Genomic DNA, 17,967 nt, shown 5'->3' with positions numbered 1-17,967 from the left:
GCATCTCTTCTACCATCCCCCCCGCCCCGCCCCCACCCACCGAGTAACTTTCTTGTTGCTAGTTTCATCCTGCGTCCTGCTTTGTTTACGCTTTGATTAGAAACTGTTGTGGTTAAGATTATTACAAGTAGTGACAGGTAGCCTCTACCTAAGAAATGTCGTTACAGCGTTCTTTGTTTATAATTTTGAGCAGTCTAAAAGGTGGACAGAGTACACTTCACGCCTCTACAGGGGAGAGAATTTGTCTGATGACGAAAGGAAGAAAAGGGAGTTGATGTAGACGACATAGGAGATCCAGTATTAAAGTCGTATTTTAATAAAAGTTTGGAAGACTTACGATCAGATAAGGAAGAAGGGTCAGATAACTTGTCTTAGAGATTCCTGAAATCATTGGCAGGATTGTGGGATTGGTAACCAAGCGAATACACAGTTTGGTGCTAGAATCTATTACCCAGAAGACTTACCATCAGACTTCGACAATTATCATCCACACAACCCCATACGCAGCAAGGGCACGTAGTGCGATGACTATCGCACAATAAACTTAATTCATTTTGCATCGAAGTTCTGACAAGAGTAATATACAGAAGAATGGAAAAGAAAACAAAATCTGTCACATGACGATCAGTTAGGCTTTCGAAGGTAAGGCCATCAGAGACGCAGTTCTAACCTTAGAGTCGATAATGGAAGAAATACTTGAGGAAGGCAAGGCAGTTTATAACATTTTTGACTTGAGAAAAACGTTCCAAATTGCATAATAATGCAAGACACTCGAAGTTCTGAGAAAAATAGGACTGAGCTATAGGGAAAGACGGATGATAGATGTATTTATGTGTGTCCAGCATCTCCTAAATACCTGATTCGATTTCCACCGAATTTGGCCCACTTACACCTTAAGAAAGGGATATCAGCGTTGTGGGTGTTAGAAGTTCCTAGTTCCCATAGTAGTCGAGATGCAGGCAAGAATATATTTCCTCAGACCTTGACATTCAAGTTGCCCTGCAAGACATGTGGTATGAGTGGGAGTACTGTCAGCCTGCCTTATCGACCTGCTTTTCAGGGAAGACTACACATCCGTGGCAAGAAACTGTTTTCCAGCCCACAATAGGTTGACTGCCCTGCGTGACAGGTGTATTGTGTGGGAGTAGTATCAGGATACCTTATCGACTAGCTTTTAGGACAGACACGCCTTAGAGGCCAAAAACGGGTTTCAAGCCCCTAGAATATCGATTACCAAGCACAAAAGATGTGTTGTGGAAGAAGTATTAGGTTGCCTCATCGACCTGCAGATGAACTGGGCCAAGAGAGGTATCGGGGAGATAGATGCAGAGAGTGAAGGACAGGGGGATAGGTTGGGGCAGGAGGAGATGGATAGGGAGATAGATGAAGGAGGAGATGGAAGATATGTGTGGAAGGGTGTGAATGTACGAGATGTCCAAAGACAGGAAGGCGGAGGAGATGGAGAGGCAGAGAGATTGAGAGATTGGAGTGGAGCAGATGGATATATAGGAGCTGTGAAAATAAATGGACAAAGAGCTGGGAGGAGGAACTGATGGACACAGAGAAGGCAAGGAGAAGATGTGTGCAAAACATTTATTAGAGCTGTGGGGTTTATAGCCTCCTACCTTGAAATGGAGTGGATGTATGGGCGTATAGGGTGCATGAAAAGTATGTTGTGGGGAAACAGAAATGGTCAGCCAAATCAATCAGCTTGGGAAGGCAGTCTAGACCTCAGTGCCAAAACACGGTTTTCTAGGCCCTTACATGTAGGTTGCACCGCGTAACAGGTGTGTAGTGTGGAGTATTACTGTCCTGCTATATCAACTAGCTTTGCATGGCAAATTGCGCATCAGAGACAAGTAAATGAGTTTCAAACCCCTGATAAGTTGAATACCCAAAATGACAGGTGTAACATAGGAGTTGTATCGGTCTGCTTTATTCAGAAATATTGCACACAGACTGTAGTCTAGGCGCACCGTCTTTGGTTGGTAATCAAAACGTCCTTGGTACTGGGTTTGAATCCCACCACCACATAGATGATGAATAAAAATTATCAGCTTTGGCCGCCGAAGACTTCTGGCAAAAAAATCATCTTCATTCAGCCAATGCCCTTGTCAAAGAGGGAGGCCGAGCGGACAGTGATTTAGGGTACCCTAATGCCCTTGGGGTAGGAAACTCTCCCTAAAGGCTGAAAAATTAGCACTGATCATTGCCTGAGGCTGCAGAAGACAATTGGCATCAGTGTGATAAAGACACATAATGTACATGAAAAAGTGTCATCTTTTTCTTCATATTGGCAAAAAATCCCAGAATAGCCCCTCATTCGGATCTCTGGCATGGGCTGACAAGTGGGAGGTGACCATGAGAAGAAAGTTGAATAAACGACAAATGGACAACGATCTACGAGTTGGGGCGGGGAATGTCAGAAGTTTGAACGCGGTAGGGAAGCTAGAAAACCTGAGAAAACCTGAAAAGGGAAATGCTGAGGCTCAATCTAGATATATTTGGCGCCAGCGACATGAAATGATAAGAAGACAAGTACTTCTGGCCAGGCGAATATAGGGTAAAATCAACGGCAACAGAAAATAGTATAACAGAAGTAGGATTTGGTAGGAATTGGAAGGTAGGACAGAGAGTGTGTTACCATGAACACTTTAGTGAAAGGGTTGTTCTCATCAGAATCGACAGTAAACCAACAACGACAAAATTGTTCAGGTATACATGCCGACTCCGCAGGCTGAAGATGAAGAGACGAAAAGTATACGTAGATACTGAACACGTAATTCTGTATGTAAGGGGAGATGACAATCTAGTCGTCACGGGGGATTGGAATGCGATTGTAGGGAAAGGAATAGAAGAAAGGTTTACTGAAAAATGTAGGCTTGGTAGCAGGAATGTGAGAGAAGAAAGACTGATTGAGTTCTACAATAACTTTCAGATGGTAACAGCAAATACTCTGTTCTAGAGTCGCTAGCGGAACAGGTACACTTGAAAAAGCCCGGGAGATACCGGAAGATTACAGTTAGATTACATCATGGTCAAGCAGAGATTCTGAAATGAGATACTGGATTGTAAGACATACTCAGGAGCAAATATGAACTCAAATTACAATTTAGTAGTGACGAAGAAAAGCTTAATTTTAAGAGAATAATCAGTAAGTATCAATACGCAAAGAAGTGGGATTTGGAAGTACTAAGGAATGAAAAAGTACCTTTCAAGTTCTCTAAGGCCATAGATAAGGAATAGCTCAGAAGGCAGTTCAGTTGAAAGGGAATGGCCATTCCTAAAAGGGCAATCACAGAAGCTGAAAAGATAAACGTAGGTACAAAGAAGGAAACTGAAGCATGTTAGGCTCTCATTGGAGCTGTTGGTAGGTTGGTATCATGTAATAGGGATAGTGGCATCTCGTTTTCTTCTCGTGTTTACTGGTGTCACTACGTTTGCTAGCATTGTCTGTCCACGAGTGGCAGCAGTAGCAGCGGTTATCGATATCTAGTATGGTGGTACTATCTTTGGAGGAACGTCAAGTGTTTTCTGGAATGGGAGTGTGTCGGGTGGTTCGGTTGGGACAGAGCAGCAGTGAGGTCCGGCAGTGCGGAACCATGCCGGGACCACTGGCGGCATGCAGGCACTGCCAGATATATGGGCTGTAGTTGTGAGGGCCACAACCTCGGTGAAGGACCCAGGACGTTTGAGTTGAGTGAACATTAACCCAGTAGCGAAACCTCCACTATTTTGAGGTCATGCTGTTTGTTTGTGTGTTGCTGCTTGCAGGTTCATTGACATGAAGAGTGAGTCATCCTCCACTTATTATTAATAAATGAATTCCTTGTGTTTACTGATGAAGTTCAACCAGCGGTATTTTTCTGCCTAGTGGCCGGTAACGCCCCAGTTACCTGCCCTGAAGGTTAGCGTATTTTCGCGGCAGTGTACCTTTCCTCGCTTTGCCACTGCTGTCCGGTAAGGCGTGTAGTTCGAAACCTTCCTTGATTGTGGTTCAGATATTTTGCTCTTTGGGACTACCTTGGTTGTAGTGGTTCCTTCTGCTTCTGGATGTGAAGACACAGTGCTGTCTGCCGGTTCCACCTTGCCTGGGTTATTCCATCATTGTGTTGGTTACCAGAAATTAGGTAGATTTGGCAAGAGTGTTGGTCTGTACTTAAACTGTTACTAGTTTGAGTTGCCATCCAGTTAAGTGAATACAACTATTGGCTGCCTGTCTCATCGGCTACGAAGTTGAGCGAATTTCCCAGGTCGATCCTTGGAGCACTGTCTGAGGCCCACTTCTCTCTTAGTTGATTGTCTTTAAAAAAATATTTTAATATCTCTTGAAGAAGTTAACTGTTTTTTAAGAATTTACTATCCAGGCCTTCAGCCGTTAAAATGGTTTTGAGTTATTAGTATTGGGGCCTTCAGCCGACAAACAACTTGAATTTCTGGTCAATAAGGCCTTCAGCTGTGCATGCAACTTGCGTAGGAATTTTTATTAGACATTGTGTCTTAACAGTCAAATTTGATAATTGTTCCTTATTGTCAATCTCATTTGCAACTGGTTCCAAATAAAGTGAATGGCTTTTAAAAAAAAAAAAAAAACTTTATGACCAATGGTAACTTAGTACAGCCCCGTCCACACCAAATCCTGCCTTTTCCTAAGTCCCATGTCTCAGTAACTGTGAATAAACCATGGGTAACAGAAGAAATACTTCAGCTGATAGATGAAAGAAGGAAGCACAAATGTGTTCAATAAAATTCGGGGATACAGAAATACAAGCCGCTTAGAAACGAAATGAATGCGAAGTGCATGGAAGCTAAGGCGAAATGGCTGCATGAAAAATGTGAAGAAATCGAAAAGGTAATGATTGTCGGAAGGACTGTCTCAGCATACACAGAAGTCTACACAACCTTCGGTGACATTAAAAAAGCATGGGTGGTAATGGGAATTCCGCTGTTATATACAGAGGAGAGAACCAATAAATAGTAAGAGTGCACTGAATGCCTCGATGAGGAGGAAGACTTGTCTGATGTGATTGAAGGAAAAACAGGAGTCGATAGGGAAGTGATACGGATCCAGAATCAGAATTTGAGAGAGCATTGGAAGCCTTAAGATCAAAAAAGGCAGTAGGGATAGATAACGTTCCATCACAATTTCTAAACTCATTAGGGAAGTGTAAAATTACGACTATTCACGTTGTTGTGTATAAAGTCACAAGAAAGTCAGATCTTACGTTAAGGTTGATAATGTAACCCAGACTAAAGAAAATTCAAGACATGTTTATAGGACCTGTCGATATTGAAAAATTTTTCAATGTGCAATAGTGGAAGATCCCTAAATTCTGAGGAAAATAATGGTAAGATTTAGGGAGAAGAGTGTAATATACAACATGTACAAGAGCCAAGAGTGAATAAATAACAAGAACAGAAGATCAAGAAATAAGTGACCAGATTAAAAAGGATGTAGGACAGGGATGTAGTCCTTCTCCCCTTCTGTTCGATTTACACATCGAAGAAGCAGTGATAGAAATAAAAGAAAGGTTCAGGAATAGAATTAAAAATCAAAGTGAAAGAATGTTAATGTTATGATTAGCTGATTACATTGCTATCCTTAGTGAAGGTGAAGAAGAATTACTGAATGGAATAAACAGTCTACTGAGTATAGAATATGGATTGAGAGCAAATCGAGAAAAGACGGAAGTAATGATAAGTAGAAAAATGAGAACAAGAAACTTAACATCAGGATTGATGATCACGAAGTAGATCAAGTTAAGTAATTCTGCTACCTAAGCAGCAAAGTAACCCATCTTAGCCAAGAGCAGTCTGCTGGTACAAACATAGGCCTTAACATGAGGAAGAAATCTCTGAGAATGTACATCTGGAGCTGAGCATTACATGGTAGTGGAATGTGGACTGTGGGAAAATCGGAACAGAAGAGACTGGAAGCAATTGAGATACAGTGCTACAGACGACTTTTGAAAATTAGATGTGTTGATAAGGTAAAGAACGAGGAGGTTCTGCACTGAATAGGAGAAAAAATGGTTCAAATGGCTCTGAGCACTATGGGACTTAACATCTGTGGTCACCAGTCCCCTAGAACTTAGAACTACTTAAACCTAACTAACCTAAGGACATCACACACATCCATGCCCGAGGCAGGATTCGAACCTGCGACCGTAGCAGTCGCGCGGTTCCGGACTGAGCGCCTAGAACCGCAAGACCACCGCGGCCGGCCTGAATAGGAGAGGTAATGAGTATGTGGAAAACATGGACAAGAAGAAGGGACAGGATGATGGGATGTCTATTAAGACTTCAGGGAATGACTTCCATGGTACTAGAGACAGTCATGTAGGGTAAAAACTGTAGACGAAGACAAAGATTGGAATACATCCAGCAAATAATTGAGATCATTGGTTGCAAGTGCTACTCTGTGATGAAGAGGATGACACAAGTGATCAGGAAAGAAATTCATGGCAGGATGCATAATCAAACCAGTCAGAAGGCTGCTGACAAAAAAAATCCTAATTACACAGGCTATACATGCAGGTGAATATGGCTTGAGACAGGTTGCGATGGATAAAAGGAGGGATGAGCAGAGTGAAGGGGAGGAGGAGATGCATGAGTCAGGTGGGGATGTAGCGGGACGGTCAGCAGTGGGAAAGCCAAGGGCCCCAATGGTAGTTATCTAACACAGTAAAATTGGGTGACATCTGTGACCAAAGAACTGACTTCATGGTGACCATCCAGTTCCCAGGATACTTTGAGTGGAGTATTGTGTCACTGGCCATACAGAATGCGCGGAAGCTCCGTTGCCCTGAAAGAAGGACGTGTGACTGACACCTATGATTTTCAAGTGATTTGAAATGAATATGGTTAGGAAAGGGAATATGTTCTTTTGACATTTTTTGTTCAAAATCACCAACAATATAACCCTTTAAAGTAGGTATTTTTCCTCCTGGCTCAACCTGTATCTAAAGCAAGATAAATGTATATACACTCCTGGAAATGGAAAAAAGAACACATTGACACCGGTGTGTCAGACCCACCATACTTGCTCCGGACACTGCGAGAGGGCTGTACAAGCAATGATCACACGCACGCCACAGCGGACACACCAGGAACCGCGGTGTTGGCCGTCGAATGGCGCTAGCTGCGCAGCATTTGTGCACCGCCGCCGTCAGTGTCAGCCAATTTGCCGTGGAATACGGAGCTCCATCGCAGTCTTTAACACTGGTAGCATGCCGCGACAGCGTGGACGTGAACCGTATGTGCAGTTGACGGACTTTGAGCGAGGGCGTATAGTGGGCATGCGGGAGGCCGGGTGGACGTACCGCCGTATTGCTCAACACGTGGGGCGTGAGGTCTCCACAGTACATCGATGTTGTCGCCAATGGTCGGCGGAAGGTGCACGTGCCCGTCGACCTGGGACCGGACCGCAGCGACGCACGGATGCACGCCAAGACCGTAGGATCCTACGCAGTGCCGTAGGGGACCGCAACGCCACTTCCCAGCAAATTAGGGACACTGTTGCTCCTGGGGTATTGGCGAGGACCATTCGCAACCGTCTCCATGAAGCTGGGCTACGGTCCCGCACACCGTTAGGCCGTCTTCCGCTCACGCCCCAACATCGTGCAGCCCGCCTCCAGTGGTGTCGCGACAGGCGTGAATGGAGGGACGAATGGAGACGTGTCGTCTTCAGCGATGAGAGTCGCTTCTGCCTTGGTGCCAATGATGGTCGTATGCGCGTTTGGCGCCGTGCAGGTGAGCGCCACAATCAGGACTGCATACCACCGAGGCACACAGGGCCAACACCCGGCATCATGGTGTGGGGAGCGATCTCCTACACTGGCCGTACACCACTGGTGATCGTCGAGGGGACACTGAATAGTGCACGGTACATCCAAACCGTCATCGAACCCATCGTTCTACCATTCCTAGACCGGCAAGGGAACTTGCTGTTCCAACAGGACAATGCACGTCCGCATGTATCCCGTGCCACCCAACGTGCTCTAGAAGGTGTAAGTCAACTACCCTGGCCAGCAAGATCTCCGGATCTGTCCCCCATTGAGCATGTTTGGGACTGGATGAAGCGTCGTCTCACGCGGTCTGCACGTCCAGCACGAACGCTGGTCCAACTGAGGCGCCAGGTGGAAATGGCATGGCAAGCCGTTCCACGGGACTACATCCAGCATCTCTACGATCGTCTCCATGGGAGAATAGCAGCCTGCATTGCTGCGAAAGGTGGATATACACTGTACTAGTGCCGACATTGTGCATGCTCTGTTGCCTGTGTCTATGTGCCTGTGGTTCTGTCAGTGTGATCATGTGATGTATCTGACCCCAGGAATGTGTCAATAAAGTTTCCCCTTCCTGGGACAATCAATTCACGGTGTTCTTATTTCAATTTCCAGGAGTGTATGTTCACCACCTCCCTCAAAATCCTTATGTCGATTTATGAAAATTTGGCACAGATATAAAACATTTCACAAATATCAGCCTGTGTGGGTTAGATACACCTAGATTCTATAGGGGCCACTGCCCTGTACGTCAGAAGTTTTGTGTGGGGATACTATCCACCGGCCTTATCGACCTGCTTTGCAGTGTAGCCTGAAGCAAGAAGTGGTTTCCCATTCTTCAACACGTAGGCTGTCCTGAACAACATGCGTTTTGGGTTGTAGTAGTTCAGCCTTCATTATCGCCCCTCTTTCCTTGTCAGCCTATACTCTTAGAGGCAAGAAAGGATTTTCTAGCCCCTGATGTGTTGGCTGTCCTACACAACAGGCGACTTGTGGGAACAGTATCACCCTGCTGTATCGATCTGCTTTTATGGCGTGCATGGCTGAGAAGAGAGAGGGGGAAGGAAATAATGAGAGAGGGGGCCTAAGAGGTAAAGAGACAAAGAGCAGAGTAGGAGGTTTGAAGAAATGGGAGAAAGAGGTGGTGGATGGAGAGATGGGGTGAAGGAGATTGGCATAGAGATGGACAAGGAAGAGAACAGTGGAGAGAGGAGGAGAAAGGTTCCACAAAGAGAAGGGAAAGTGGAGATGGTCAGAGAGAGGGAAAGAGAAAGATGAGGAAAGAGGAGATTGGCAGGAAAATGGGCTGGATAAAGATGAACAGAGAGAGGGGGAAGGAGAATGTGTGTGGAATATATGTATCAAATAGGTACGTGGATGATGGCACCGGGAAAAGGCTAATATACAATGTGTACAAAAATCATCAGGAGACAATAAGAACAGAAAACAAAGATTGAAAAGGGTGTCAGGAACAAACGCACTCTGTTTTCCCCACAGTTCAATCTAAACGTCGAAGAACCAATGGCGGAAAGAAAAGGAAACTTCAACTGTGGAATTAAACTTCAGTGTGAAAGGTTATCACTGATAAGATTAGCTGAAGGTGAAAAAAATTACAAAAGTTTTCATTGGTGTAAGTATTCTAATGAGGACAGAATGTGGGCTGAAGTTACACAAAAGAGATACGAATGTGATGAAGAGTACGAGAAATGACATTAACTAAAAATTTGACATCAATGCTAGATGAAGTGGAGGACTTTCGCTACTAAGTGATGCATGATAGTTGAACCAAGGAGGAAATAAAAAGAAGACAAACACGGACGAAGTGGGCATTCCTCGTCAAAAGGAATTTATTAATATCAAACATTGACCTTAATTAGAGGATGAAATTTCTGAGGATGTACGTTTGGACCACCGTATTGTATGGAAGTAAATTATGCATAGTGAAAAAATCGGAAAATATCACAACGAAGCGTTTGAGATGTGGTGCTATAGAAGGATACTGAAAATTAGGTGAACGGATAGAAGTGAGATGGTTGACCATAGAATCGGCGACGAAAGGAAAATGAGGAGAAAGCTGACAAAGAGAAGGGACTTGTTGATGGGACATGTGTTAAGACATCAGGTAGCAACTTCCATGCTAGTGGAGGAAGCAGACGAGGGTAAAAACTGTAGGGGATGACAGAGATTGGAATACTGCTAACAAATAACTGAGGACGTAGGGCGCAAGTGCTACTGTGCCAGCTACAGGCTTCTTATTATTTTCGAGTGAAGTCCCCCTCTCTCCCACCATTCGTTTGTGGGTTGCGTTAGAGACTCGAAAGCGTACATGTTTGCACCTGAGAACGCTATTGCACGATGCTGATTAATGAAAGTTTTCAAAAAGACAAATGGAGCGAAGAATGGCAGATCCCTTATTCGTTCTACGGGGAATTTCTGAAACTTAGAAGGTTAGACTGGATAAGTAAAGAGTAGGAACGGTGGAACTGGGGAGAAAAGGTCATTTCATAACATGGCTATAAGAAATATGTAGGGGGAGGGGCGGGGGCGGGAGTTAAAATTGTAGAAGGAGATCAAGTTTAAAATGGATGTAAATAGAAGAAGTTATGCAGAGATGATGAGTCTTGTACATGGCAAACTACTGTGGAAAACTGTATCAAACCAGTGTTCTGATTGACAACTAAGAGAACACAGGTTTCTTTACAAAATTCACTAATATCTCTTTTTAATTTTGACCACTTTCATGTCTTTTGAATAATAAAACGAATAACTGTACGTACTTTCATTTTATTTTCAATTAACTGCCACATTTTAAATAAGCACAACAGAGTACAGTCATGTACGTCTTCTTCTGCAGTAACATCTGTAGGCAGCTAATAAATAAATGTAGAGAAAATGGTCAGTGAGGAAGCTGGAGCAGGAGAAAGATGCTACAATCGGATTCGGTCGGAGGGTGTTTCAGATCCCTGTGCAGCCGTCCAGATTTAGAGCTTCAGTGGATTCTTTCTTAAAACCAAAGTCGGAATGGTTTCTTCTAAAGGACACGGCCTATTTCCCTCCCAGTCCTTCGCCAATCTGTGTTTGGGCTGTTTCAGTAATGACCCCATTACTGACAGACCGTTAGATCCTAATCTTCCTTCCTTGTTCAGAGCTCATACCTGGATCGCAGAACGCAACTCTGCAGTTACCGTGTTTAGGAAAGATTCTTTCTTAAAACGTCTGTTTCGTATGTATTTATATACTGAAATCAGTTGCGGTGGTAGTCGTATAAACAGCCCCTTATCTTATAAAGGGCAGGCGCGCCCGCAAAATCGTAATTTACTTCTTAAATGCTACACACCATTTGTCCATGATGTACGTAACATGTAATTTTCTTTCATATTATGTTAACGTGTTACAGAACGCAGACTCCAACTGGCTGGTGAAGTACATGTCCTACCTATCTTCCGTAATTCAGCAACTGCTGCTGTACTGCTGGTTTGGAACAGACATCATAACACAGGTACACTCTGTTTTGACACCTGTAGACTGATCTGCTGGCTGCAAGAGTTGCGAGATCTCAGTGTTAGGATGAATGTAGGCTGTAACACGTTCAAAAAACTTTGCGTCACATATCACTAGTAAAATATCACAATATGTAATTTTCTCCTACTTTTGATACCTTTAATTGTTAGATAAGAGCATTTTTTCATGCCTCTAGCGTTATCGCTCTGACGTGGAAGATCTAGCTTTTACAATTATAGCGTCCGATCCAATGAGGGCAATCGCGCTAGTTTACTCTGGTTGAATCCTGTGGGGAGCATTTTTTATGCTTTTTAATTCCTCATTTTTTGCCGCTTATTTAGCGTTACACATCGTTGCACCAGTAGAAAAACATTAATCACACATCTACAAGAGCTACGTCTAAAATGTAATTGCCTATTCGTAATTGTCATCCGCCGAAGACGTTATATATTCAAACAATATTTCTTGTGTCACAGAAATATTTCTGTACTTTCGCGTATTCAGGTGTAGATTTGAAACAAAAATTACATGTAGACCAGCACTTCAGTTTTAAAATGCGAACTACGGAGACTCCACGAGAGACTAAGCATACGAATTTCTCTATACATTTTTCCTGTCATTCGAATTAATTAACTAAATGTAGAAGAATAACATATATTGGCTGGTAATTATTAAGCCATCACGTTAATTACATCAAGGAATCAGACTTCTTATTTGATTAACAAATGTGCGTAGTGATAAAAAGAATACTCAAATAGTTAATAGTTTAATTATTCACCTTACCAGACGCCATGAGATGTGGTGAATTAATTAGTTCAGTCTGACACAGGATATATCATTGCTGACAGTACCTGTCCAAATATATCCGGACTTTCCTACATAACGCCGAACTTTGAAAAATGACATTTCGTTTGCGGAGACAGTGACTTACTTATCGTAAGGTATTATTTTTAATTATTGACACAATCTCTTTTACGTTAAAGTCGTGACCGGTTTCAATACGACCTTCAAAGGCCTTCTTTAAATGCTGAGTGGGATTTCACAACGCATGAACACTTGTTCATCAGCTGCCACCCATAGCATCTGAAGATGACCTTTGAAGGCCGAAACAGGCTATGATTGTAGCGTGAAAAAGTGATAATGTCAAAAATAAAACGTAATACCTTATGTAACACCTCGGTTCAGTTTACAGTGATAAAAGCTATAGAAAGAATAATTTAAAATTAAGAATAGAATTTTTAGAGGGGACAATAGTGTAGAATCAGAGTTCAGTAATTGCAGATCAAAATTATAGTATATCAGCAAGTAGTTTAACGTCTAAGTACAGCAAAGCCACGGAAGCTCCGTCATGGAGAAGGCAGTGACGTTAAACTCTTGCGAAGAAAAACCTATTAAAAGTCCTGATCGTCATTATTGCCGCCTTTTTTCCTTGACTGTTTCGTTAAAGGGCGGGGAACCCATGTCAGTCAGCGAGACAATAATTAGATCGGACTTTATCGTGTTAAGATTCACGATAAACTGTTAGAATATTACGGAGATTAAAAATGATGTAGTGTGCGATTTCTGACTGTTGGTAGCAACGGAGTATTAAGGGGATTTTAGGACTTTAGGGCTAGATTGGAACTTTACGGACGTATAGACGACAGAAACTCAATTATCTGCTGATACGAGTGAATTCAGAGGTACCGGTATTCAGATGTTAACGTGTGGACTTTTGAAAGTGTCGTGTGCCGTTAGTTACAAATCTGGAGGTAGAGCGCGTGCATATCGGAATTTGCGGACTATTTAGATTCCTCCAGGCTAGGAACCTTTTAAATAGGCCATCATCCATCTTAATCCTTGAATATAGAGTGAAAGTAAAATACAAGAGTGTTGTACTTATTTCATTTACCTAGTACTAATCAGTGAAGGTTCTCCGGAACCAAAGCTATTCCGCAGTAAGTCAGCACCATCTAGCGGAAAGCGTAGGCATTAACTAAGACGCTAACTGAAGTGAACGTTTACGTGTTTTACGGACTGCTTAATATGAACTTGTGTGACTCTTTGACGTCCCCGCTCCCTCCGAAAGGTGGCGCAGGCTGTCTTAATCATAAAAGGGGAGAGTTTTAGCCGGGCAAATTACTAAATAAAAGCGATATTTACAAGACTCGCAGTAACAGCAAAACACAATGCTCGAACCTCATCGGAGAGTCGTCGCTGTCACGTCGGGAAGTAAAGCCGGAAACCCTACAGACGATACGTATCTACGAGCAGACGTCGACGTGGAGTACCTAAAAAGGGAACCACAAGAGATTTGGGGATGCTTCACTTATAATGCGGAAATGACCACTGGAAACCACGAGAGACGGACCCTCCAGTGTAAAAGGAGGTGGCGTTATTGTGTTGTCGGTAGAGAATCAGTAACAGGAGAATGAGTCGACTAGGAAGACACAATGACTTGTGTCGTAGGCTGGTCATTGTATGTCAGCTGAGTAGTAAATCCAGCCGGGATGTTTCAACATTTCTTAAGTTTTATCAAAACTAGACGTATTCGTCTCCATGCTGCCCAAGTCGAAGGTGGAATGAATGTGAAACGGAAAAGCGAAGGAACAACCAAGACCAGGCAGACGTCACTAGTGAATTCCAAAGTTCTACCAACAGTCTAGCTAGCATAATGTGCTTAGGTAGTCAGAAAGAATGGGTTACAATGTTCGAGCAGCTTCTCATAAGCAACACGTATCTGTATTAAATGCTAAGCGATGCTTGAGGTGGTGTAAAGAGTAACATCACCAGACAGGGGAAGACTGAAAACGAGATTTGTATTGATTTGTTACGCTGTATCCTCTGGCAATTGGACGGAAGAAGTTGGCTTGGTGAATGCCGGAGAATTTTACCTTCCGCGTGTAGAGCCATCAGTCAAGAAAGGAGAGGGAGGTGGTACGGTGCGGGGGAGTCTCTCGTGATTACGGTGCGGTCCACTCGTTACGCTTAAGCAAATGTTAAGTATGGAAGTATATGAACACATTTTGCAGAATTGTGTGATGTGTACAGTAGCAGAATAGTATGGAGACGATGATGTTTTACCTATTAGAACAACGGTTTTTGGACGATAACATTCCTAAGAAGGACTGGCCTTCTCATTAACCGGACATGAACCCACTCGAGCACTCTTGGGATCAGTTAGAATGTCGACTTCGCTCTGGACCTAGCACCCAACACCACCGTCTTGTCTGGCTTCAGCTCTTGCGGACGAATAGGTTATCGTTCCTCCATAGACAACTCACTGAAGTGTCCTCAGCAATATTCAAGCCAGATGTGTATAAATAGTCAAGCCGTTTTTCGCTGGCTCTCTTTGCTTTTTTATTGCTCGCGTAACAACTAATATGTGATATGAAATATGTTGCTACGAAAAGCGCCCTGAAATACTTTTTAGAAATGCTGTGCTGTGACTTTCTTCGGATCATTACTTTTCCACAAAACAAAATATATTATGTTCCTATTATTCTGGATCTGGCTTTCTATTAAAGGAACATTGTTTCATTGCTGTAACTCGCTATAAAGTTTAACATATCTTCCTTACTTTACAGTTATTGAAAAGGTTACTGAAAATTATATCGTTATCAATACTGATGTTAGAGTACGCAATGTTTGTTCAGCATCAAAATTTTGCAGTGGGTTTTTGTTAACAGTAAAACACCAATCAGTACCACGACTAACACGAGAACATGAGAATATTGTCAGAGAAAAATATGTTTTTACTATAATGTTTGCCAGACCAGAACTACGCATAGCAAGATTTATGTTATGAAGGTAAATTATCTTTTTGCACTGTTAATAATATATCATCCGCAGCCCGCTCCCACCTGTAAAACACATCATTAAATCTGCTGCGCTGCCCTGCAACTCCGAAAGCTGAAAGATATAATTTTAGTTCACTATTACATGTCCGCTTCTTTGCGATATGATTGGTTTCATTTAATGGAGTTTGAATGCGCCGCGGCAGCGGCTCGTTCGTTCGTAGCGCAGCTCTGCACCACGAATAATATTTGAATAGCTGAAAATGTCTTAAAAGGAAGGGATAAAATACCAGGCAAGCTTAATACAAATCATAATGCAGGTTTTCACTAAGTAACTCTATTCAAAACATTTAGACTGATTAAATGATTACACACCTTTACAAATCAGTACCTAATGGCGTCCTTTTCTCAATCTTTACAAAAGAATGCTACACAAGCATCCAATATAACGTCACAGGCTCTTCCTTCTCACGTAACTCCAAGAAGACGACAGAGAAATAAATGCTCGGTCACTACTATTTACACTCGTTGTGACATATTCTCATCTTTGTTTGATATTTAATAAGTATCGCCTGTGGCGGTTTCAGTACTCGCCGACACAGATATTATCTTTAAAAAAAATCGATACATAATTCTATACAAGGATAAAACATGGCACATAATGGTTTCTCTTCATTACATAAAGTTCACACAATCGTTGTCCACGCAGTTACAATCATCCAGTTCAATTATTCTTTTCTCCTTTTTTATCACATATAATATGTGTTTTGTTAGGAGACGTTACACGTTGTGAAGGTGTAAAGTGGAGATATCCCGTATTAACGCCCATTTATTAAGTGGATGCTTTTCAGCAGATACTTTACTGGCAACAAGAAGAGCACTATCTGCAGGCTCCGGTTCACTCCCTGATGGGTGCTCGTTCCATCCAGGATTGTCCCACATCGACTCAGCTTGCTGTCGCACTGTGTGGTGGGATTCTCTCCCACGGGTAAAAGGCGGCTGGTGCGAGGGACCCGCGACCCCTCCCCTGCTAGTGCCACGGCAGGTAGAAGGGCTGCACTGTGCCTGCAATCAGATTGATAGTCTGGTCACGGGCTTGTGCCATAGACTTTACGTAGAGTTTATTATACATTTTATTCCCAGGTTCAAAATTTTAGTGAAACTGTTTACAAAAGCAGCATTCCCTCTTAACTTACGTAAGTAAAATGAAGCGATCCGCTCGTTCTTTGTTCCGATAATATGTCATAATGGAGATAACACAAGGCAGAATTCAGCGGTATGTATGACTCTTCATATTCTGCGGTGCATCGGTTTACCGAAGCGATTTATGTATTAGAGGGTATTGCACATGATCAGCATTTTGATTTGCGAGTTCATTCGGTACACTTCGAGTGTATTTATTTCGTATGTCATCTGACGGGAGAACTCCAAGACAAGATTTAAGCGAATATTACGATGGACAATGAGTCCAGGTTGAATATATAGTTACGCTCTCTAGCGTAACTGAGCAAACGTTAAGACATAGGGAATTGCGAGCAACATTTTTTGTGCTACTTTTCAAGTAGTTCAGCATAAGCGACCCCCGCCCCGCGTCAATTTCGAAAGAGCTCTAGCTCTACAGTGATATCTAGGTTGGCCAGCCGTTGTGGCCGAGCGGTTCTAGGCGCTTCAGTCCGGAACCGCGCCACCGCTACGATCCCAGGTTCGAATCCTGCCTCGGGTATGGTTGTGTGTGATGTCCTTAGGTTAGTTAGGTTTAAGTAGCTCTATGTTCTAGGAGACTGATGACCTCAGATCTTAAATCCCATAGTGCTCAGAGCCATTTGAACCATTTATCCAAGTTGAATGTACAATTATGCCGTCTAGCGCGAGCAGACAAAAGTTGAGACGTACGGAACTGTAGTGGAGGTCACTGGGTGTCTTGGACGCAGCGTGAAATGCATGGAGGTAAAATGTTTACTAACATCTATACACATCAACAAAAGCAAAACGAGGATAATGTAATGTAGTCGAATTAAGTCGGGTGATGCAGAGGAAATTAGATTAGGAAATGAGACACTTAAAGTAGTAAAGGAGTTTTGCTATTTGCGGAGCAAAATAACTGATGATGGTCGAAGTAGAGAGGATATAAAATGTTGACTGGCAATGGCAAGGAAAGCGTTTCTGAAGAAGAGAAATTTATTAACATCGAGTATAGATTTAAGTGTCAGGAAGTCGTTTCTGAAAGTATTTGTATGGAGTGTAGCCATGTATGGAAGTGAAACATGGACGATAAATAGTTTGGACAAGAAGAGAATAGAAGCTTTCGAAATGTGGTGCTACAGAAGAATGCTTAAGATTAGATAGGTAGATCGCATAACTAATGAGGAGTTTGTGGCACAACTTGACAAGAGGAAGGGACCAGTTGGTGGTACATGTTTTGAGGCACCAAGGAATCACAAATTTAGCATTGAAGGCAGCGTGGAGGATAAAAACCGTAGAGGGAGACCAAGAGATGAATACACTAAGCAGATTCAGAAGGATGTAAGTAGCAGTAAGTACTCGGAGATCAAAAAGCTTGCACAGCATGGTGTAGCATGGAGAGCTGCATCAAACCAGTCTCAGGACTCAAAACCACAACAACAACAATACACAGTTACGAACTGTAGAATACTTTCAAAGAATGCTGTAAATAAAGGGGCAGCATGTGATCAAGAGACTAGCGTTTATTAGTGTTCACTGTTTGTTGAGTGTATTTTCCTAGGACATCTTTAGGTGGGTGTAAATTTCTATTTCTTCATGTAGGTCCTTAAGCTATCCCTTCTTCATTGTATGGAGAATTACGTGGTTATTTTCAATAATGTGCACCGCGTGTCTGTCTTTATGAGTTGAGCTGCGAACATGAATGTACTTCCTTTTCTTTC

At 42.7% G+C, this 17,967-nt stretch overlaps 1 protein-coding gene across 1 annotated transcript in view; it reads left to right on the top strand.

The window, feature by feature from the left end:
* Positions 1-17,967, top strand: part of LOC124795656 (odorant receptor 82a-like) — a 171,769-nt gene that overhangs the window by 144,385 nt on the left and 9,417 nt on the right. The window contains exon 6 of the mRNA XM_047259730.1: positions 11,185-11,286. Coding sequence (XP_047115686.1) covers positions 11,185-11,286 — 102 coding nt within the window. The remainder of the gene's footprint in view (positions 1-11,184; positions 11,287-17,967) is intronic.

The sequence above is a fragment of the Schistocerca piceifrons genome, chromosome 4 (genome assembly GCF_021461385.2).
Source record: "Schistocerca piceifrons isolate TAMUIC-IGC-003096 chromosome 4, iqSchPice1.1, whole genome shotgun sequence".
In the NCBI taxonomy this organism is placed as follows: domain Eukaryota; kingdom Metazoa; phylum Arthropoda; class Insecta; order Orthoptera; family Acrididae; genus Schistocerca; species Schistocerca piceifrons.
The sequence above is the reverse complement of the archived record's forward strand: the minus strand, read 5'-3'. Positions and strand labels throughout refer to the sequence as shown.